Genomic DNA, 24,282 nt, shown 5'->3' on the forward strand with positions numbered 1-24,282 from the left:
AATAGAGACCAACATATATAATAACAGTACTAATCCTATGATTCCTTTAATAAATGTTTTATCAGACACTTTGTGCAGCTCGAGGTTGCTGCTGGAGGCCATGGAATGATTCTGTTATTCCTTGGTGCTTCTTCGTAAATAACCACGGCTATAATGCTGAGAAAGTAACATCAACAAATGCTGGTGAGAAGTGTTCTACCATGGTGATCCAACATATTTTAAGTTGAATAAAAAAAGTATATTTAAATTTTTTCTTTGGAAAAATATCTTAAATAAAATCAAATAGGAACATATACACAAGAATGTTCAAATTTGGTATGTTAAGAACTTTTTTTTTTCATGATTCTATCTTTCAAATTAAAAAAAGAAAAGGTTATTTGTGAGACCTACAATAAAATTGGAAAAAATATGAAAATATTTAGTGATTACTAATCATTATAAATAAAACCATAATTCATACAACTTTTTTTTCTTCAAGGAGTTGAAGCCAAATTAAAAAGGAAAGCTTCACCTACACTCTTTGGAAATGACATTAACAGCGTTCTCCTCACAACTCAAAGTCAGACACGCAATCGTGTGCGGTTCAAGGTTTGGTTTTTGAGTTTCCTAAAGAAAAGTTAATACTAAATAGCATGTTATGAGTATACCCTCTAACCCACCAAGACATTTTCCCTCTTAATAAATGTCTATTCCAAAGAAAAGAACTTATTGGACTAGTTACTCCACTTCTCTGAGCCTTCTCCTCAGATAGAACATACGAACTAGCTCCTCTGGCAGTAGTTTTTAAAGAATTTAATAATATAGTCAGCGTAAAATATTTGATACAGTGTCCTGAGAAGAACTAACACTCAAAAAACTGTAGTAATTTTTTTTTTTATTGAACTACAGACTGTGATAAAAGATTAGTTTAGAATTTAATTTAAGGAAGCTGTTAATTGTTCCATGTAAGTGTGACACAGTCACTAGTTCTTTTTACTGGTATCACTTCTAGTCATGATTTTAAAGAAACTAATTTCTGCTTTCTTTACCAAATTGTTTGCCAGTATGGTCTTTTGGATTGGCAGAAAAAACAATATATCCTTTGTACAATAACTTGTAGCAACAATTTCACAAAAATTGTTTTTTTAAAACAAAATTCAAATTACTTTCAGGACTTGTTAGTGAGTGATCATCAAAATACTGCATGGATAATTAATAATTAAATTCACAAAAATCTACTATTTAAGAATCAATATTTAATAATAGTCTCATGATTTTTTATATTGGTCAATAAAAATTATATTTGATATAGTACCTTTATAATTAACTGATTCTATTAATTCCTTAACAGTATTACAATTTATTCTTTGCATAGCCATTCAACAATGTAAGTTAAGTTTATGACTAGATTAATAACTCTTCTATAAAATCATTAGATTTATTGTTTTGTATTTGGAACTTGCATTTAATACCTAATTCAGAACTGAAAAATTCAGTAACAGTTTTGAATCAAATAATGCTAATTTTAAAATATCTTTGCAGATCACTGATCCAAATAATAGAAGATATGAAGTTCCTCATCAGTTTGTAAAAGAATTTAGTGGAACTGCAGCTTCTGATCCACTGTATAATGTGGAGGTTATACATGATCCATTTAGCATTAAAATTTCTAGAAGAAGCAATAGTAAAATTTTGTAAGTAATTATATTTATGTTAAGTTTAAATAATTGGTCAGTTTTATTGTATTATCATAGAACCACAAAAGTCTCATTTTTAGGGCATTTTCAGAAAGAATAAATTTCCTTCCAAAAGAGGGTGGGTGTACATGTTTTTAAATATTATAATATCAAAGAAGCTTTAATTTCTTATGGATGAAATGTACCAGAATATGAAGTATAGAATGGGCCAACCGAAGTTGAAATGAAGAGAGCCACTGATACAATTTTAGCCTTGCATATAGTTTGCATACCTAAAAAACCTTATATGTCTTTTCCTTGTTATCTATCACATTCTCTTTCAACTGGTAGGATCAAATAGTTACTATTCAGAGAGGGACAAATTTCCATAGTATTGGAGGATTTTTCATTATGTGTATGAAATTAATTGAATAAATTTACACATAATAAATTTAAATAGCCATATATAATAATTTAAACATTATCTTAATGCCTTCATTATAAATTTATTTTGAGGGACATTTCTGGCAAAAAAGTTAGTAATTTTCAATATTGCTGCTCTTGAGTTTCCGAGAAAGGTTAATTGGATGATTATCAGGACTTAATCTCAGCAATTAATTTTCATAAATGTATTTTGATAACTTGAAGTTGATTTTATGTTAAATCACAAAAGAAATGTTATTTGACACTTTGCATAGTTTATATCTGATATATATAAAACATGAAACCTTTCTTTTTCAGGAAAAATGATTTTCAACTTAATTTTAATACATGTATAGAGGTATAGAAACCAGTATAGTACTACATTTTAAAACTCTGTCTCTCACTGATATATGGAACAGTCTTATGGACTCTGTGGGAGAGGGAGAGGGTGGGAAGATTTGGGAGAATGGCATTGAAACGTGTAAAATATCATGTATGAAATGAGTTGCCAGTCCAGGTTCGATGCACGTACTGGATGCTTGGGGCTAGTGCACTGGGACGACCCAGAGGGATGGTATGGGGAGGGAGGAGGGAGGAGGGTTCAGGATGGGGAATACATGTATACCTGTGGCGGATTCATTTTGATATTTGGCAAAGCTAATACAATAATGTAAAGTTTAAAAAAAAATAAAATAAAATAAATAATAAAAAAAATAAAACTCTGTCTCTGTAGAAAGTCAAAACTGGGTTTGAAATTTGGTTGTGCTTCCTACCAGTTTGTCACCTTGAAAACATGAGTAAATTTGTCCAAATTGTAACATTTGTGAAATGAATTTATAATAGTGGTTGTGCTTCAGTATTGTAGTAAAGATAAAAGGAGAGAGATGCACGTGAAGAATCATATTGTTGATGATGAGGCAAACTGTGTTAATAAAATTAACAAGTTCTGGTTATGGTACAATTCATGTGTTCATAAGAAGTAATCACAGCTAAAGACTGACCTATTTAAAATGAAATGTTCTGGATGATAACATAGATCCATATTTAGCAGAGCATTTTATATATTTTTAGCTCTTTTATTTATTTCATGCTCTAGGTTTGACACCAGCATTGGTCCCCTGGTATACTCTGACCAGTATTTACAGATCTCAGCCAGACTTCCCAATGAATACATTTATGGTCTCGGGGAACATATTCATAAGAGATTTCGTCATGATTTATATTGGAAAACATGGCCAATTTTTACTCGGGATCAACTTCCTGGTGATGTAAGGAACTATATTTCTTGTTATAAATAAAATAATTATATTTGAAAGGAGATAATTCTAGCCTTTTTTTTTTTTTTTAATTAATTTTTAAATTTCAGGTATACACGTGCTCCCCATCCTGAACCCTCCTCCCTCCCCCCTCCCCATACCATCCCCCTGGGCCGTCCCAGCGCACCAGCCCCAAGCATCCAGCATCGTGCACTGAACCTGGTCTCGTTTCATACATGACATTTCACATGTTTCAATGCCATTCTCCCAAATCTTCCCACCCTCTCCCTCTCCCACAGAGTCCATAAGACTGTTCTATACATCAGTGTCTCTTTTGCTGTCTCGTATACAGGGTTATCATTACCATCTTTCTAAATTCCATATATATGCGTTAGTATACTGTATTTATGTTTTTCCTTCTGGCTTACTTCACTCTGTATAATAGGCTCCAGTTTCATCCACCTCATTAGAACTGATTCAAATGTATTCTTTTTAATGGCTGAGTAATACTCCATTGTGTATATGTATCACAGCTTTCTTATCCATTCATCTGCTGATGGACATCTAGGTTGCTTCCATGTCCTGGCTATTATAAACAGTGCTGCGATGAACACTGGGGTACACGTGTCTCTTTCCCTTCTAGCCTTTTTGTAACCATCATTTTTTGTTGTCAGTGATATATATTCCAGGAGCTTCTTTACTTTAGAGGTGAAGATTCATATCAAAGTCCTAAATTAACTAAATAAGTGAACAGATTTTATGAATATTTTAAAAGGTATTTCCAATTTATGAATGTTTTCCTTTGACTTTTCACTTTTATATTTTATCAACCACTTTTCAGTTACTCTTGTACTTACACTATCTAGGACTAGTCATTACATAAGAACACTTCCAAACACTTACCATGTTCGACATGGCTTTGTATATGTGCTGTCTGTCTATCTAGTGGACATCATGTCCTGCATCTATATCTACTTTTTCCTCATCTATAACATAATAATCTTTCTTAGGTTCACATATTTTCATAAGAAGTTAGTTTTTTATTATTTATACACACCATTGATAGCTCATTTGATCTCACCTCATAAGAAAATTTCCCAAACTCCTCCATGCAGAATTAATCTTTATTTTCTAATAGTTTATTTATATTTTGTTACGATGTCATCAGTTATTATTTGTGTACATATATTTCTGAATTTCAAAAGTATGCAGTTTTTTATGAGAAATACAATAGCATTAAAAAGCTTTTAAAAATTGACTCATGATTGCTTTGAGTCAAATGTTACTAATTTTTAAATTTCCAGTGCTACTGAAATGAGTAAGTCAGTTGTTTTAAAGATCCTCATTTGGTACAAAAATATTAATAAATTTTGCTACTCATCAGCTCTCAACAACTATACTGAAAAAGTTATATGAAGTGGAATTCATCTTAGAATTCCTGGCAATACCTTGGGGCGAACATGAGACATGATATATAAACATTCCATTACCCTATCACAGATAGTTTATTTTTTCATTGAAATATACTTGATGAATGGCTTATTAAAACTCATTTAATCATCATAAAACATAAAAGAAAGTTAAATAATCTATTAATAGCATAATATATAGTTATATACCTATATCTTAATGTATTAATAAGTAAAATGACTTATCAATGACTTTTGTGCTACAATGTTTCATATGGTATATAGTAGAAAAAATTATTATAGAATATGAGGAGTAAATTACAGAAAAATATAGAAATACATAAAAGCCATTCAAGTATACTTTTTAATTTTAAACGTATTTTAAGTTTTAATTTTCAAATTTATGCCTTATAGAATAATAATAATTTATATGGCCATCAAACATTCTTCATGTGCATTGAGGATACTTCTGGAAAGTCATTTGGTGTTTTCTTAATGAACAGCAATGCAATGGGTAAGAGTAATTTATCTGATAATATGTTCAAATGAGACTTGAAATGTTTTAACTGCTTTATTTATTCCAATCATAGATATATTATAACAGAGTAAACTTTGTTGTTAGTGATTTAGAGTGTGAAAGTATTATAAGCAGGTTTTATAGTTAGCGAGGGCTTCCTTTGTGTCTCAGGTAAAGAATCTGCCTGCAATGCAAGAGACCTGAGTTTGATCCCTGGGTTGGGAAGATCCCCTGGAGAAGGGAATGGCTACCCACTCCAGTATCCTTTCCTGAAGAATTCCATGGACAGAGGAGCCTGAGATATGGATATTTGTGTGTCTGTTTTGGGGGAAGTATGCTATATCATGATATATAGACACTTCCTTTTCCCTCCAGAGCAACATCGAATATATCCATGTAAATGACTATTCCCATTCCCATAGCCTTGATTGTTAAGTTCATATGCCCTGCAGATTAAAAAAACAAAGGTCTCTATGGGGATAAAAAGAGAGAAGAATCACATTTCAGTTTACCATAACTCAAATAATGTAGAACCTTTTATTTTCTAGTGTTGTGAATAATGTGATACCTATATTTGATAGATGAATTAGTGATAATTAAAAAAAAACTACAAAAATAATAATATTCCAGCAAGAGCAGTGCATATGGTTATCCAGACAATTACTATGTTTAACATATAGAAAAATTAAAACTTTCATAGTTTTATTTTATAGAAATCAACATGTGATATGATCTTTCACTGAATCTTCAAATAAAATAACTAACTGGGATGCAACTTCAAAAAGAAATATTTTTTATTGTAAAAGGACTGATCCTCTATTCTCTGCTAAGCAGTTTCTAGGGGAGCTTTTGCCAACATCTGTAAAAGGAATATCTGGAATAACATACCATAAACTTCATATATGGTGGCATTCCACTTTTATCCTGTATTCTTATCTTAAATATCATATTTTATCTTAATAAAAAACTCTAAAATTATGTGATTAATGTGAAGTACTTTAAGTAGGCATTGCAATTATTTTCTCATTATGTACATTTTTACTATATACATATGCTTTTCCAATTTTTGTTTTGTAGAGATTTTCATCCAACCTACTCCAATAGTAACTTACCGAGTTATAGGTGGAATTCTGGACTTTTATATCTTTCTGGGAGACACACCAGAACAAGTAGTTCAACAGTATCAAGAGGTGTGTTGCAGGTCTATTTTAAAAATTTTTTCTACCATACTTTTCTTTCATCTAACGTATTGAAATGATTTTAGCTAAGCTACTGGAGGCCTCTTAGCTGAATATATTTTTATACCTTACCATTTTTCAGATATGAGAAGATACTTTTTATTTTTGTTTTTCTTGTACAATGACACCTAGGTATATTTAGAAGTTTATATTTCTGATAACAAATCAGTTCTTGCTTCCAGGCAGCTGAGTTCAGTATTTGGATTTCTTTGAGATGTTACATATTAAACTACGACCTTATTTGATGGGATAAAACAAAATGGGGTATCTTGTCTTCATTTGATAAGAATTCTGGAGGCAACTAAGTTTTAAAAAAGGGTTACTGACACTTGGTGTTAATCTACAGTAGGTAAATCCCAGTAAAATTGGCTCTGACAATCAGATTTAGAAAGGCAGATTTTGAAAACATAGTCTGAAGTCTTACACCTTAAACATACTATCTAACAACTTTCATTTACCTATTAAATAACATGCTATTGTACATGAGCCCAAGAAGGACTTTAGAAAGGTGAAGAACTCAGGACTTATTTTGAGCCTGATTCTGAATGTTTCTCCCATGTAAATTGTTATTCTGTGACTATTAGCATATATGAATCTTGGTGTTATCATGAAAAATAAATCATTTTTATAGACATACAATTTAAGAATTATGCCTTTTTTTTAAATCTTGTTTTACTGATAAATCTTTTGACATATATCTCCCATTTCCTAGAATAATATCAAAAGAGAAGTAATTACTATCAAAAAGTTTAGTTATGATCTAAAAACCTGAACTAACAGTAGCTAGAGTTTTACCCAATTGAATAATTTACAAAGTCTTGCAATTCCCAAATTGCTGTTCATAAATGTGAATTTCAGAAATGTACACAAAATTTACAGTCTCTCTAATATGAAATCATAGTTACTGTGTATGGTTGTCACACCATCAAAACAGGCGACAGCACATTTTTGAAAGAGTTTAAGATTTGATTTGTGAAATATTAGTTGGGATAGTTGTCTATTACATGCTGAGTAAAGTCTGTGGTCAGCACTACCTGAACATGAGTCATGTTTGACATGCCAATGCAGCATTCATGCATTAATAATACAGTTATCCACTTGCATACATCATTTTATAGGTAAGCTTGCAAAATCTTGAATTTAAATTAAAAAAGACGTGTGGAATATAGCACTATTAATTTCAATGGGGGAACAAATTAGATAGAGAATAGACAAAAGTAACTATTTCTTATCTGAAGAAGAACAAGCTATCCTTTCTGTACAAATTAACTCAATAGTGGTGCCAGGATGTCAAAATTGAAAACTTTAATGCGTTTGAATGACCAGACCATTTTATACGTTTTAAAGATGATATATACATATAAAGTATAAGATGAAAAGTACATAAATTAACATAATACATAGCAACACCTATTTTATATACTTTTATGAAAATAAATTATGTGATATGTATAACATACACACACAGAAATTTCAATCACATGTCTAAATCTTTAAAATTTTATGGAACATAATATGTTTATAAATAGTGTAAACATATTGACTTTTGGCAGAGTTTTATTTGATACCAAGTTTTAAAAGATAAATTTAGTGCTTAAATTGAAGAAAATACAATGACTTAACATTGTCACTCATTTTTGTCATACATTTTATCAACATTGTCATACATTTACATCAATTGTAAATTCCTTTTCTTACATGTTATCATTCATTCATTTTGTTGCTACAGGAAGTGGGAATGCAGTGGGACAGTTTTCTTGTTCTCTAATATCTTTAATGCTATCGTTTTATTCTTTTCTTTAATTTTCCATGCACAGCAAAATACACTTTTATAAATGCTACCTTTAAAGTGCTACCTTTCTGATGTTTTAACACAAAATAAAAGATGAGTGACTGAACATAAACTTGCTAAGTGTTTCATAACACAATTCTAAGAGAATATCCATTTTAGAATGTAGATACCACAAAATCATTTAATATATGTAGTTAAATTCAAATCAATACTAGAGATACAGCAATTAATATTAATATTAGTTTCTAATGTTCGTCATTGAAAGTAATTAAATATCCATTTACTTCAAGCTCATTGGACGACCAGCAATGCCAGCTTATTGGAATCTTGGATTTCAGCTGAGTCGCTGGAATTACAAGACACTTGATGTAGTGAAAGCAGTGGTACAAAGAAATCGGGATGCTGGCATACCATTTGTAAGTAGGATGAAGGGTTTGTGGGAATATATATAAAGTTAAATATTTTCGCATAAAAATAAATGCAGGGCATTTTCAGGATTACCATGTTTGCCAAATATAAGTTCAGTTCAGTTCAGTCACTCAGTCGTGACCAACTCCTTGTGACCCCATGGACAGCAGCACGCCAAGCCTCCCTGTCCATCACCAACACCTGGGGTTTATTTAAATTCATGTCCATTGAGTTGGTTATACCATCCAACCATGTCATCCTCTATTGTCTCCTCCTGCCTTCCATTTTTCGTAGCATCAGGGTCTTTTCAAATGAGTCAGTTCTTTGCATCAGGTGGCCAAAGTATTGGGGTTTCAGCATCAGGCTTTCCAGTGAATATTCAGGACTGATTTCATTTAGGATGGACTGGTTGGATCTCCTTGCAGTACAAGGGACTTTCAAGAGTCTTCTCCAATACCACAGTTCAAAAGCATCTATTCTTTGGCACTCAGATTTCTTTACAGTCCAACTTTCACATCTGCACATACTACTGGAAAAACCATAGCCTTGACTAGACAGACCTTTGTTGGCAAAGTAATGTCTCTGCTTTTTAATAAGCTGTCTCAGTTGGTCATAACTTTTCTTCCAAGGAGCATGTATCTTTTAATTTCATGGCTGCAGTCACCATCTGCAGTGATTTTGGAGCCCCCCAAAAAATAATGTCTGTCACTGTTTCAACTGTTTCCCCATCTATTTGTCATTAAGTAATGGGACCAGATGCTATGATCTTAGTTTTTTGAATATTGAGTTTTAAGCCAACTTGTTCACTCTCCTCTTTCACTTTCATCAAGAGGTCTTTAGTTCTTCTTCGCTTTTATGACATAAGGGTGATATCATTTGCATATGTGAAGTTATTGATATTTCTCCCAGCAATCTTGATTCCAGCTTGTGCTTCAGCCAGTCCAGCATTTCTCATGATGTACTCTGCATATAAGTTAAATAAGTAGGGTGACAATATATAGCCTTGACGTACTCCTTTTCCTATTTGGAACCAGTCTATTGTTCCATGTCCAGTTCTAACTGTTGCTTCCTGACCTGCATACACATTCTCAAAAGGCAGATCAGGTGGTCTGGTATTCCCATCTCTTTCAGAATTTTCCACAGTTTATTGTGATCCACACAGTTAAAGGCTTTGGCATAGTCGATAAAGCAGAAATAGATGTTTTTCTGGAACTTTCTTGCCTTTTCCATGATCCAGTGGATGTTGGCAATTTGATCTCTGGTTCCTCTGCCTTTTCTAAAACCAGCTTGAACAGATATAGGTTATTAAGCTGCTTATTAATGATGAAGTACACTTTATGTCGATACACAATGCCCAGGTGTACCTGAATTTTGAGACTGATTATGAGTTATACCAGAGTAGAGCACATGTTGAAGTATGAACAAAATTATGTTGTTTTTTATATATACTTTTAAAGTTTGTATACTTTTAATGTAATATAATTTTATGTATTTTATTTAATGTGAAGATTTTTGTTTTTTATACAAGCCCATATATGTACACATGCATGTGTTTATAACATAATACATACTGAGTGATCATCACTTAAACAAATGTGAATAATGATTAGAAAAACTAGCTTTATAAGCCATATCATTGTGTCTTTAGTGAAATAAAAGAGATCTAAGTTCAGTTCAGTTCAGTTCAGTTCAGTCACTCAGTCATGTCCAACTCTTTGTGACCCCATGAATCGTAGCACGCCAGGCCTCCTTGTCCATCACCATCTCCCAGAGTTCACTCAAACTCACGTCCATCTAGGTGGTGATGCCATCCAGCCATCTCATCCTCTGTCATCCCCTTTTCCTCCTGCCCCCTTTTCCTCCTGCCCCCAATCCCTCCCAGCATGAGTCTTTTCCAATGAGTCAACTCTTTGCGTGAGGTGGCCAAAGTACTGGAGTTTCAGCTTTAGCATCATTCCTTCCAAAGAACACCCAGGGCTGATCTCTTCTAGAATGGACTGGTTGGATCTTCTTGCAGTCCAAGGGACTCTCAAGAGTCTTCTCCAACACCACAGTTCAAAAGCATCAATTCTTCGGTACTCAGCTTTCTTCCTTTTAATCATTAAATTTATAATAGAAATTCTTTGGACTTTAGGGTTGATGTGATTAAAGGATTCTTTCAGTACTGTTTATTGAAATATACTCTGATAATTTTTAGGATACACAAATCACTGATATTGACTATATGGAAGACAAGAAAATCTTTACTTATGATCAAGTTACCTTTAACGGCCTCCCAGAATTTGTTCAAGATTTGCATGCTCATGGGCAGAAATACGTCATCATCTTGGTAATAACTGAACATATATATTAATTTTTAGTATTTACACATTTGAAAATTAATTGATTTTCTAGTTTCTTCTCTCTATTAATTAGGACCCTGCAGTTTCCATAGAGAAACGTGCGAATGGGGCAGCATATGAATCCTATGATAGGGGAACTGCCCAAAAGGTGTGGGTAAATGAGTCAGATGGGACCACAGCAATTATTGGAGAGGTAAATTATGATATTCATTAAATTTGTGTTGCTTGGATTTTCTATTGTACAACAAGTGTTTCTGAGTGTGTGTTGTGTATGTATGTGCATGTCTCAGAGAATTTGCTTGCTTTCAAATCTGGATTTGCTATTTTAATTGCATAGAGAAGTTTTAGGGTAAATATTCCAATTATCTCTAAAACAGTTCTTGTAAGAAGGCAGATAATGTTTAATGATAAGCAATGAAATTATTTATACAAATATGATAAATACCTTGATTACAGCAATTCTCATATTTGATGTAAAATAATTGCATGTATAAATTTAGTACTTACATGTTGGATAATAAGATTTATGGTGTACATTTATGGTATAATGATTTTACAATAAAATCATTAGATATCTATAATTAAAGTTATTTTTAATACTTTACATTTGAAAAAAAGCCAATATGAGATGGCTTTAATGTTTAAATTTCCTTTTCCAATTTTAACTTTCCTCATATCATGGAACTAATAAAGAGCAGTGTGAAGAAAATGCCCGATTCCCAAAGGCATAATTTTTAATCAAGATAAATATTCTTCTAGAGACAGCTTTATAAGACATATCAAAACCCATAATGTGTAGATTGTTGACCTGATAATTCCAATGCTGTAATTTAGTCAAGGGAAATGAAACAGCAGAAAATATCAACTTATAGAAACATATTTATTATAGCTTTATTTACAACAATAAAGACTATACTAACCATCACTTTTTATTTAATCACATTCACCAAAGTTAAAATTTCTGATAAAAATGTTCTTAATTATGAGCTCCATCAGGGAAAAAAAAACCAATATTCCTCCCCTAATATCATTAATATCTTAAAAAATACATTTTGTTAAGACCTATACCAGGGCTTCCCTGGTAGCTAAGTTGGTAAAGAATCTGCCTGCAAAACAGGAGTCCCAGGTTCAATCCCTGGGCCAGGAAGATCCTCTGGAGAAGGAAATGGTAACCCACTCCAGTATTCTTGCCTGGAGCATCCCATGGACAGAGGAGCCTGGTAGGCTACAGTCCATGGGGTTACAAGAGTCAGACACAACTTAGCATCTAAACCACTACCAAGACCTGTTCTATTGAATATGGACAGATCTGATCGCTAATATGCGTAATTTGAATATAAAACAATATTATTTGTCTCAATACATCTGAAATTGAATTTATCTTACTAAATGTCATTATTTTACATGGTAAGTAAAATAATATGAAGGAGCATAAATCATAAAGAGGCATCTAGTGTTTAATAGCATGGAATTGGATATGAGACTGCTTGGATATGTGATTGGATATAAGGTTCCTTCTGTACTACTTATTAGCAAGTGATTTTGAAAAGCTCCTCTGTTTATCACTTCTTTCATCAGCAAAATGGGTTTAATTATACTACTTACCTCATCTGTAAAGTGATGATAAAAATAGTACCTAGTTCCTAAAGTTCTAGTGAAGATTTAATGAAGTAATAATTAAAAGCAGTTGGAGTAGTCCCAAGAACATCATAATTGAGTGACTAAGCACACACACACACAAATAAATAAACACAAAAAGAACCTTTTAGCTTAAATTTCTTGGGAACATATGCCTTTGGAAATGCACTAATATAATTCCTCTTATCACACAGTGAATATGTCTGTGCTTTCAAGCAGACCTAAGATTATTATAAATGTAGGTGGTCCAGGGATCACATATACCTAAAGAAGTACCATGTCATAACTTTAAGAATTTTTACTCTTCCTCTTCACTCAGTCTGAATTTCCATTATTTATGTTTTCTTTTACATTTGTATATATAGGAATAATCTGTTTTTCTAGGTATGGCCAGGATTAACAGTATACCCTGATTTCACAAATCCAAGCTGCATAGAATGGTGGGCAAATGAATGCTACCTTTTTCATCAACAAGTAAATTATGATGGACTTTGGATTGTAAGTAGTTATTTTAGACTTGTGATTTTGGACAATGAACATAGAATTATTTTTCCATAAATTAAATATAAGTTCAATGAGATGTACTTTATAATGTATTAAGCATAAAATAATGTTATATTTTTTTATAGAATATATAAATATCATACCTGACATGTTCATGGGTCAGAACTAAAACTAAGAACTATTAATTGAGATTTTTATCATCTAATAATATTCTTTATAGAATAAAGTTTATTTCTGTAACTAATGGGGTTATATTTTTATGACTAATAATTTAAGTTGAAAACATTTAACAAAATTTGTAGTGCAACTTCAAAAACTTTTACTAATAGCTACAGTAGTTAAGCAATTGCAGCAACATGGGCTTGAACAAGCTCTTATCCTTTAGAAACTTTCTTTTAATAAGTTATGAGTAGAACAAATCAATGTTGGCAATAAGTTAAGTGTTTTATCTCAAGACAGAGGACAACAATAAATAGACAAAATTGTATGTTTACTGGTAAAGTTATTAAAGGGAAACAGTAATGTTTAAAAGTTTCTTTGGATAAAATTTTTATATCTGTAGCTATTGATGCCTACTGGTAGGTTTATGATTTAAAATAATAGTGATTATAGTCAATGATTTAGTGTCTTTTGTTTAAGATACTTGGCTTCCATGTTGGCTCAGTGGTAAAGAAACTGCCTGCAATGCAGGAGACACAGGTCTGATTCCTGGGTTGGGAAAATTACCTGGAGAAGGAAATGGCAACCCACTCCAGTATTCTTGCCTGAATGGACAGAGGAGCCTGTCCATTTGGGGAATTAAATTACTTGGTGATCTGAGAACTCTGTATTTCAGGAAAAGAAAAATCTAATAGTTTGGTACAGAACATCAGCCATGTTTTACAAAGTTATTACAGCTGTACAAAATTTTGGAAGGAAAAATAATAGATATCTGGGTATAGCTAAATTTTTTGACCTTTGAGGTCACAACATCTCCACTTTCCTGAAATTTTCACTATTAATTCAGTCATTATTAAATTATTCATCTAATCATTTATTTATCCAATCAATTACAAGTGTTTATTTTTCACCATCATGAAAACATGGAGTTGATAAAAGATTAGCATAACCTTCAGAATCCTTATGATGATAACAGAATGAAGATGGAGAGGCATTTAGTTATTTGACAGAAAATTAGTGAGATTGCAATGATAATATCTAGCTGCTGGCATTTTATTTTCATGATTTACTTTCTATCTTTTTAATAACATTGCAAATTATCAGATGCTCCACACAACACAGTTATTGGTGAGATAACTACAATTTCACCCCAAAACTCATAAGACATACTGTCATCAAGCAATCCTCTCTTTTGTCTTTTTACCAGTTAAATTTCCATTTATCCCCAGTGAATACTCCATTTTACTAACAGCTCTTATCTACAGAGAGGACCTCTCTTTCTCCTTTATCGAGATAATGGAAGACTATGACATGAACTGTCTCCACTTCCCACCCCAACCCATAAAAGCCAGAATCCCTCCTCTTTTTCTTCACCTTCAATTGATGAAGTGGCTCTTACTCCAGTCAGAATCAGTCATCCCATGTGGATTTTTCTTTCTCTTCTGTGCAGTTTGCCTTCTATATTTTTAAATCTCTTTTGCTAATGATTTATTTCACTTAATTCTATTTAAGTTTTCCTTAAGGTGAAGAAAAAAGCCGGGTAGGGAATCCTTGACCATACTTGTCACCATCAATCCTACCTCATTTCTTTATTTCCTTTTTTAGCCACAATTCTTGATAGAATCCACAACACTCAGTGCTGGTAGAAATGACAAAAATAATAATAATAATAATAATAAAATTAAGCAAACTTCTCTTGAGTTTTGTTTTCAATTCTAGCTCCAATTTCAATTGCTTTATTTAAATTAGAAGTGCCTTTTTGCCTTCTTTCCTTTCTTTGTTTCCTTTTTTCCCTCCTTCTTTCCCTTCCTTCTTTTCTTCCTTCCTTTCTTTCTTTTTATTGCATAGGAAACAATTTGAGTCCATTGCATCAGAGTTACAAGTATAAATGGCATTTAGCCATAGTGCAAGAGAATTTGACTGAGCTATGAAGAGAAAATACTCCATTTTCCAAGTCTATTGAAGAATGAAACACTTGATTCATATCCAAAGAGAGGGAGGGATGGGAAGAAGAGCACCTGAGCAAGTCAGAGTAATTATGACACTAACACAGAAGCATTTTGACTAATTCAAAAAGGAAAAAAAAAAAAAAAAAACACAGAATGATGACCAGTATGATTTCAAAGCTCATTCAGTTCAGTCGCTCAGTCGTGTCCAACTCTTTGCAACCCCATCAATCGCAGCACTCCAGGCCTCCCTGTCCATTACCAACTCCCGGAGTTCACTCAAACTCAACTTCCATTGAGTCGGTGATGCCATCCAGCCATCTCATCCTCTGTCGTCCCCTTCTCCTCCTGCCCCCAATCCCTCCCAGCATCAGAGTGTTTTCGAATGAGTCAGTTCTTCTCATGAGGTGGGCAAGATACTGGAGTTTCAGCTTTAGCATCATTCCTTCCAAAGATCACCATATTCATATATACTCTGTTCTTGTGTATGTTGAGTTGCTTCAGTCTTGTACAACTCTTTGCAACCCTGTGGACTGTACTCTTCCAAGCTCCTCCATCCATGGACTTCTCCAGGCAAGACTAATGGAATGGGTTGCCAAACCCTCCTCCAGGGCATCCTCCCAACCCAGAGATCAAACCCAGATTTCTTAAGTCTCCTGCATTGACAGGCAGGTTCTTTACTCTTAGCGCCACCATACATTTGGTTTATGTAGTAGATATTCTGTTTCCAGCTCTTTCCTAAATAACTGCCAAATTCTAGTGCTAGTTGTTTCTCTACTTTTTTCATTTTATTCAAATTATTTTTTCTGACAATGAATATACAGTAAAGGAGTATTATTTAACTCATGAAAAATTATTTTCATGTCAAATTTTAAAATATTTGTATAATTTTATAATTTGGTAGATTTTTAATTTAGATTCAATGCTAATGCTTTTTAATTTTAAGTGTTAAAATCACTTCAGAAAATATCATAAGCTTAATTGAAACAGAAAAATAGATTTTTTGCATATAAGCATATATTACAGTTGAATTATATTTTTTGTGTCATTCTTAAGGTAATCTAATATTTTAGAAATAAGAGCCAACTGCATTTGGTACAATTAAGACTAAAAATGTGATTTTAAAATAAAAGTATCAGTCAATATTTTTAAAATTCAAAGAACATTTCCATTTTTTTCTGAAAAAATAGGCATATTTTTGTAATCACATTGTTATTATGGTTTTATTCTTTAAAATCTGAACATTTGAGTTTTCCCATTAAGAAGTCTAATAATTTAATATATAGTGTTGGGAAACTTAAAATTCATCAAGAAAATATATACAAACATGCTCAAAGTATCCCAAATAACTGAAGGCTTAATTGAATATGTTCTCTTGACATTTCATAAGATTCTTAGAAAAAGTTTATTATTTGAATTTCTTTGAAAATAAGGGCATTATCATTTAGACTTCTGGAGAAGGAAATGGCAACCACTCCCATACTCTTGCCTGGAAAATCCCATGGACAGGGAAGCCTCATAGGCTAAAGTCCATAGGGTCGCAAAAAGTCAGACACGTCTGAGCAATTTTACTTCACTTCACTTAGATTTAGTTTAAATGTGAAGTTATGTAATATCACCAGATTATTATACAATTTTCAATGGACTTTATAAAGTACCCCTAAAAACGCCATTGCCAATTTCTACAAATAGTCATTACTAGACTTGAGATGATTTTAATAATACCTGAAAATCTGTAGGAATACATCTTACTATCAATTCACTGAGTTCTTTGCCTCAAAACTTACAAAACTTTCAATCTGATTCTAATGTTGAAATGCTAATCAAAATCACTTCTTACATGACATTATATAAATGTAACATCACTTAAATGATTTGAATATGTTAGAGAAAAGTATTTTCAGAATTCTGAAAGAACAAAAATACAAAATACATTAAAAGAAATACAAATCAATTCCTTCAAATTATGAGTAGTAAGTTTAGCTTATTAATACTATAATCTTTCCAAATAGATAAGACATTTTAATTAAAAATAATAAAATATTAAATGCTATCCATTTGCTATAGAATATAGTTAAAATCACACAAATGATCAAATTTCATTTTAAGTTATTTTATTATAATACTATATTAAATTATTTTATTTACTCTTAAATTGAATAAGATAAAATATATTTTTGAGTGAATGCTGCAATTTTATTGCAAGTTACAAATACACAGTTCAAGAAGAATAACATTAATATCAGAGTTAAATGTTTGCTCTTGCATTTCTTCAGTGATATTATATACAAGAGTTAATAAAATATTTTAGAAAAAGACAAAATTTAAAATAATACAACTCAGTTCCATTTATGAATTTCAGTACTTGATGCTATGTTTAAATTTAATTCAATTTGTGCAGTCAAGAAGAAAAAAATATTTATGTTTATCTAAAATTATTGCCTGTTCAACTATAGTATCTCCTTGTATTAATTCTACTGGACATATGACAGAAAAATTGAATATATTAGGTAATTTTAGTAAAATAACCCCAATGTATACTTTAGAATAACTACTTAATTGTTTTTCTTTGTGGCTCTTAAGAAAACAAAAATGTGTATCAAGATGAGAAATTATATCTTCTTCCTGAATGGCCTTAATTTCTTACATTAATTCCATCTGAGCATCATGTGGATTGAAGAAGGGAAGAGTAATGAAGAGAATATGCGTCCTCTGAGGAAAACCAAATTAACAAAGGAATTGATTGAGTTTGATACCTTTGTGAGAGCAGAAACAACATACTGTAGAGATGTGGGAAATAAGACTCAAAAATATGTAGAAGTCTGGTATATTAACAGAGAAGGAGAAAGACACACATTTCTTGAGCATGTTATAAATGATTTTATATGAATTATCTTTTTTAGTTCAAAGATTTTACTCAACTGTTTGTGGACATAGAACTAGTAAGCAGGAAGATAATATTGAGGCCTCAGTTTACAAAGAACTGGTTCTTATAATGTGGTCCAGCAGCCTTAGGGTTCCCTGATACTCTTCCAGGGATTCAATAAGGTCATAGCCATTTTTATTAGATTACTAAAATGCTATTCACCTTTTTTATATTCTCACTGTCTCATGAAAGTGTAGGAGTTGTGTTAGTCACTCAGTTGTGTCTGACTCTTTGCAACCCCATAGACTGTAGCCCCGGAGAAGGCAATGGCACCCCACTCCAGTACTCTTGCCTGGAAAATCCCATGGATGGAGGAGCCTGGTAGGCTGCAGTCCATGGGGTGGTGAAGAGTCGGACACGACTGAGCAACTTCACTTTCACTTTTCACTTTCATGTATTGGAGAAGGAAATGGCAACCCACTCCAGTGTTCTTGCCTGGAGAATTCCAGGGACGGGGGAGCCTGGTGGGCTTCCATCTATGGGGTCGCACAGAGTCGGATACCACTGAAGCAACTTAGCAGCAGCAGCAGCAGGACTGTAGCCCACCAGGCTTCTCTGTCCATGGGATTTTCCAGGCAAGAATACAGAAGTGGGTTGCCATTCCCTTCTCCAGGGGATTTTCCCAACCCAGGGATTGAACCAAGGTCTCCTGAAATGTAGGTAGATTGTTTACCATCTGAGCCACCAGGGAAGCCCAGGCAAAAAGTGCTGTGTCTAGCTGCTAGCAAGGCACACAATAGAAACTAGATAAATGCCAGCTGAAATTAATAAACTATGCTAAATAAATGAATGTGCTGGAAATACGTACAATGATAAGTTCAGTGAGAAGATCAATACAGTTATTTTAAAAGACCATTGCTTAATACATTTAATCTAATATGATTAATGCTTTATATATATTTTAAACAAGGTAAATCAAGTATATTTTTGTTGTATATAATCCTTTGCTGCTGCTGCTGCTAAGTCGCTTCAGTCGTGTCCGACTCTGTGCAACCCCATAGACGGCAGCCCACCAGGCTCCCCCGTCCCTGAGATTCTCCAGGCAAGTACACTGGAGTGGGTTGCCATTTCCTTCTCCAATGCATGAAAGTGAAAAGTGAAAGTGAAGTCATTCAGTCATGTCCGACTCTCAGCAACCCCATGGACTGCAGCCCACCAGGCTCCTCGGTCTATGGGATTTTCCAGGCAAGAGTAGTGGAGTCGGGTGCCATTGCCTTCTCCGTATAATCTTTTAAACCCATCCAGATACCTCTGTTATCTGGTATATATATTTATGCAAACATAAGTAATATTTTTTCTCACTATAATAATTTGTTCATACTAGAAGTAGAATCAAGTAGTGAGAATAGTTAAACAAGTTGTTTGTAGGTTGGTAGGACACAACTGAGCGACTTCACTTTCAGTTTTCACTTTCATGCATTGGAGAGGGAAATGACAACCCACTCCAGTGTTCTTGCCTGGAGAATTCCAGGGATGGGGGAGCCTGGTGGCCTGCCATCCATGGGGTCGCACAGAGTTGGACACGACTGAAGCAGCTTAGCAGCAGCAGCAGCAGGTTATATTTGCCTTCTGGAGAAGAATGTCATGGTTGCGCTTGATAAAATATTTACAAATAAATAGAGACCTTCTACAGATATGATTTACAACTATATAAAATATGTTGTTTTTTATCTTATATCCATTCAGGACATGAATGAAGTTTCCAGCTTTGTTCAAGGTTCAAAGAAAGGATGCAGTGCAAACAACCTGAATTACCCACCTTTTACTCCCGGTAAATTTCATTTATCTTCTACAGTTAATTGAGAAAAACTATATTTATTTACTGGTATATTCAAGCATATCTTTCTAAATTACAGATGTTGATAAAATTTTGAGACCCTGAAATAACTGTGGTGTTTATTTTTGTTCAAAATATTTATGCTTAAGGAAAGGAGCACATTTTTAAATTTTGGTGTAGAATATTTGTCTTTACCACTGATGAATTGCCCATGATTAAATGATAAATGAAAGAAACAAAATTTGTTTGAAATCATAATGTAAATGATAATTCTTTTTTTCCTTGAGCACCATGCTGTAATTCTGTGTCATTATGCAGTTAAGTTCAGTCACTCAGTCACATCCTACTCTTTGCGATCGCTTGGATTACAGCACACCAGGCCTCCCTGTCCATCACCAACTCCTGGAGTTTACTCAAACTCATATCCACTGAATCGGTGATTCCATCCAACCATCTCATCCTCTGTTGTCCCCTTCTCCTCCTGCATTCAATCTTTCCCACTGAAGCATATGGGTTTTTTCAAATGAGTCAGTTCTTTGCATCAGGTGGCCAAAATATTGGAGTTTCAGCTTCAGCATCCGTCCTTCCAATGAATATTCAGGACTGATTTCATTTAGGATGGACAGGTTGGATCTCCTTGCAGTCCAAGGGACTCTCAAGAGTCTTCTCCAACACCACAGTTCAAAAGCATCAATTTTTTGGTGTTCAGCTTTCTTTATAGTCCAACTCTCACACCCATGGATGACTACTGGAAAAACCATAACTTTGACTAGACAGACCTTTGTTGGCAAAGTAATGTCTCTGCTTTTTAATAAGCTGTCTCGGTTGGTCATAACTTTTCTTCCAAGGAGCATGCATCTTTTAATTTCATGGCTGCAGTCACCATCTGCAGTGATTGTGGAACCCCCCAAAAATAATGTCTGTGACTGTTTCAACTGTTTCCCCATCTATTTGTCATTAAGTAATGGGACCAGATGCCATGATCTTCCCTGGTGGCTCAGAGGTTAAAGTGTCTGCCTGCAATGCGGGAGACCTGGGTTTGATCCCTGGGCCAGGAAGATCCCCTGGTGAAGGAAAAGGAAACCCACTCCAGTATTCTTGCCTGAAGAATCACATGGATGGAGGAGCCTGGTGGGCTACAGTCCATGGGGCCACGAAGAGTTGGACACAACAGAGCGAGTTCACTTTCAAATTTCACTTTAATGGGACCCGATGCCATGATCTTTGTTTTTTGAATATTGAGTTTTAAGTCAACTTTTTCACTCTCTTCTTTCACTTTCATCAAAAGTTCTTTCATCTTTAGTTCACTTTCATCTTATTTCTTCCTTGCTTTCTGCCATAAGGGTGATGTCATCTGCATATGTGAATTTATTGATATTTCTCCCATCAATCTTGATTCCAGCTTGTGCTTCATCCAGTCCAGCATTTCTCATGATGTACTCTGCATGTAAGTTAAATAAGCAGAGTGACAATATACAGCCTTGATGTACTCCTTTTCCTATTTGGAACCAATCTGTTGTTCCATGTCCAGTTCTAACTGTTGCTTCTTGACCTGCATACAGATTTCTCAGGAGGCAGGACAGGTGGTCTGGTATTCCCATCTCTTGAAGAATTTTCCACAGTATGTTGTAATCCACACAGTCAAAGGCTTTGTCATAGTCAATAAAGCAGAAGTAGATATTTTTCTGGAACCGTCTTGCTTTTTCAATGATCCAACGGATGTTGGCAATCTGATCTCTGGTTCCTCTGCCTTTTTTAAAACCAGCTTGAACATCTGGAAGTTCATAGTTAAGGTACTGTTGAAGCCTGGATTGGAGAATTTTGAGCATTACTGTACCACTGTGTGAGATAAATGCAATTGTGTGGTAGTTTGAGCATTCTTTGGCATTATCTTTCTTTGAGATTGGAATGAAAACTGACCTTTTCCAGTCCTGTAGCCACTGCTGAGTTTTCCAAATTTGCTGGCATATTGAATGTAGCACTTTCACAGCATCATCTTTTAAGATTTGAAATAGCTTAACTGGAATTCTATCACTTCCAATAGCTTTGTTTGTAGCAATGCTTCCTAAGGCCCACTTGACTTCGCATTCCTGGATGTCTGGCTCTAGATGAGTGATCACATCATCATGATTATCTGGGCCATGAAGATCTTTTTTGTATAGTTCTTCTGTGTATTCTTGCCAACTCTTCCTAATATCTTCTGCTTCTGTTGCTGCTGCTGCTAAGTTGCTTCAGTCGTGTCCGACTCTGTGCGACCCCATAGACGGCAGCCCATCAGGCCCCGCCGTCCCTGGGATTCTCCAGGCAAGAACACTGGAGTGGGTTGCCATTTCCTTCTCCAATGCATGAAAGTGAAAAGTGAAAGTGAAGTCGCTCAGTCGTGTCTGACTCTTAGCGACCCCATGGACTGCAGCCTAACAGGCTTCTCTGTCCATGGGATTTTCCAGGCAAGAGTACTGGAGAGGGGTGCCATCGCCTTCTCTTCTGTTAGGTCCATACAATTTCTGTCCCATCTTTGCATGAAATATTCCTTTGGTATCTCTGATTTTCTTAAAGAGATCTCTAGTTTCTACCATTCTAATGCTTTCCTCTATTTCTTTGCGTTGATCACTGAGGAAGGCTTTCTTATCTCTCCTTGCTATTCTTTGGAACACTGCATTCAAAGGGGAATATCTTTCCTTTCCTCCTTTGCCATTATTAGATGTAGCTAATATGAATAGTTGGGCTTCCCTTGGGAATTGGTGGTAAATCATCCGCCTGTAAATACTGGAGGCACAGATTCAATTCCTGCATTGGAAAGATCCTCTGGAGAAGGAAATAGCAATTCCAGTGAACAGAGAATCCTTGTAGGCTACACTCCATGGAGTCTCAAAAGAGTTGGACATGACTTAATGACTAAACAACAGCAATAACAAATGTGAATAACTTCTCACCTATTTTAAAAAGCATGTTTTCATCATTAAAACTGGTAAAAATTTAACGTAAAGGCAAATAAGTGATCTTAGGGAAATACATTGTAATAAGGACATCTGAAGAAAGCAATAATTATTACAATGCTACATAAGCCTGCAAATTAAAACACAATAAAAAAACTGAAAAGCAGAAATTTAAATGATTTTCTGTTGTGTAACAAGTCTACATGTGTGGAATTAGGTTATATTTTTAAAAAGTTACACAATTTTCAAATAGGACTATAATTATATGATTTACAATACAGATGTATATATTTCTATATACATGTTAAAGTCTAATATTTCCACGAATTTATTCATTACTGAAGCTAAGAAACATAGTATGTATTACTTTAAGTGCAAATGTAATGGTCAGTTAATGAGAATAAAGGGTAGAGACCCAACTGGAACTTAGCATAAAGTGATGTCTCTCATTATATTTTCATTACATATAGTATTACATAGCACATCACTTAAGAATTATGAAGCTTAAAATGGCAAAATATTTCTTACCTAATTATTTCTTTCTTTTTTTTTTTCTAAGATATTCTTGACAAACTCATGTATTCCAAAACAATTTGCATGGATGCTATGCAATACTGGGGAAAACAGTATGATGTACACAGCCTCTATGGATATAGTATGTCTATAGCTACAGAGAAGTAAGTGCAGTTTCATTCAGAATACTCTCTAATATTTATTGTCTAGAAATGTAATTGGTAATTTACATAGAGTGGATAATAACAACTGTAGGAAAGGAAAGAAAGATACTATTTTCATTGTGAAAAATTAGGACATAAAAGCATCACCTCTTTTATTAAATATTCACATATTTAAAACTTAATTATTAAGAATTACATGATATATGTACTTAACTGTGATCCTTTTTTAATTCATCAACTGAAATTATCCTTCTAAATTTTGATTCAGCTTGGTGTGTCTGAACATGTATTCTAAACATGAATCTCATAACTGGCCTAAGACAATGGTGCTATTTGGACAAGTCACTATTTTTTTTTAAAGAGTATTTCATTTAAAATGTGGTTTTCTATGTAGTATTTCACAAGTAATTCTCTATAAAATGTGTTTGCTTGTGTGTAAAAAAGTAGCATGATACAAAGCAGAGAAAGGAGATAATCATATATGGATTGCTTACTTTTTCAAGCATTGTATAAGGACCTATAATTCAATAGTAAGTCAAAAAAAAGTTCTGGATCAATAAATTTTAAATTTTATCATAATTAAGCAACTGTGATCAAGTTTTAATTCTAAAGCATATTTGGTCCCAAAGCATACCAGGATATCAAAATTGTATATGCTATCTTCATAGTGTTCACTTCT

The 24,282-nt window shown here is 33.6% G+C and overlaps 1 protein-coding gene across 1 annotated transcript in view; it reads left to right on the forward strand.

The window, feature by feature from the left end:
• The window catches only part of SI (sucrase-isomaltase), a 113,407-nt gene that overhangs the window by 3,237 nt on the left and 85,888 nt on the right, over positions 1 to 24,282 (forward strand). Inside the window, exons 3-14 of the mRNA XM_005895337.3 lie at positions 66 to 183; positions 479 to 588; positions 1,522 to 1,673; positions 3,175 to 3,346; positions 5,158 to 5,257; positions 6,338 to 6,450; positions 8,581 to 8,706; positions 10,896 to 11,027; positions 11,114 to 11,233; positions 13,063 to 13,176; positions 19,900 to 19,984; positions 23,486 to 23,603. Coding sequence (XP_005895399.2) covers positions 66 to 183; positions 479 to 588; positions 1,522 to 1,673; positions 3,175 to 3,346; positions 5,158 to 5,257; positions 6,338 to 6,450; positions 8,581 to 8,706; positions 10,896 to 11,027; positions 11,114 to 11,233; positions 13,063 to 13,176; positions 19,900 to 19,984; positions 23,486 to 23,603 — 1,460 coding nt within the window. The remainder of the gene's footprint in view (positions 1 to 65; positions 184 to 478; positions 589 to 1,521; positions 1,674 to 3,174; positions 3,347 to 5,157; positions 5,258 to 6,337; positions 6,451 to 8,580; positions 8,707 to 10,895; positions 11,028 to 11,113; positions 11,234 to 13,062; positions 13,177 to 19,899; positions 19,985 to 23,485; positions 23,604 to 24,282) is intronic.

The sequence above is a fragment of the Bos mutus genome, chromosome 1 (assembly GCF_027580195.1).
Source record: "Bos mutus isolate GX-2022 chromosome 1, NWIPB_WYAK_1.1, whole genome shotgun sequence".
Lineage (NCBI taxonomy): Eukaryota > Metazoa > Chordata > Mammalia > Artiodactyla > Bovidae > Bos > Bos mutus.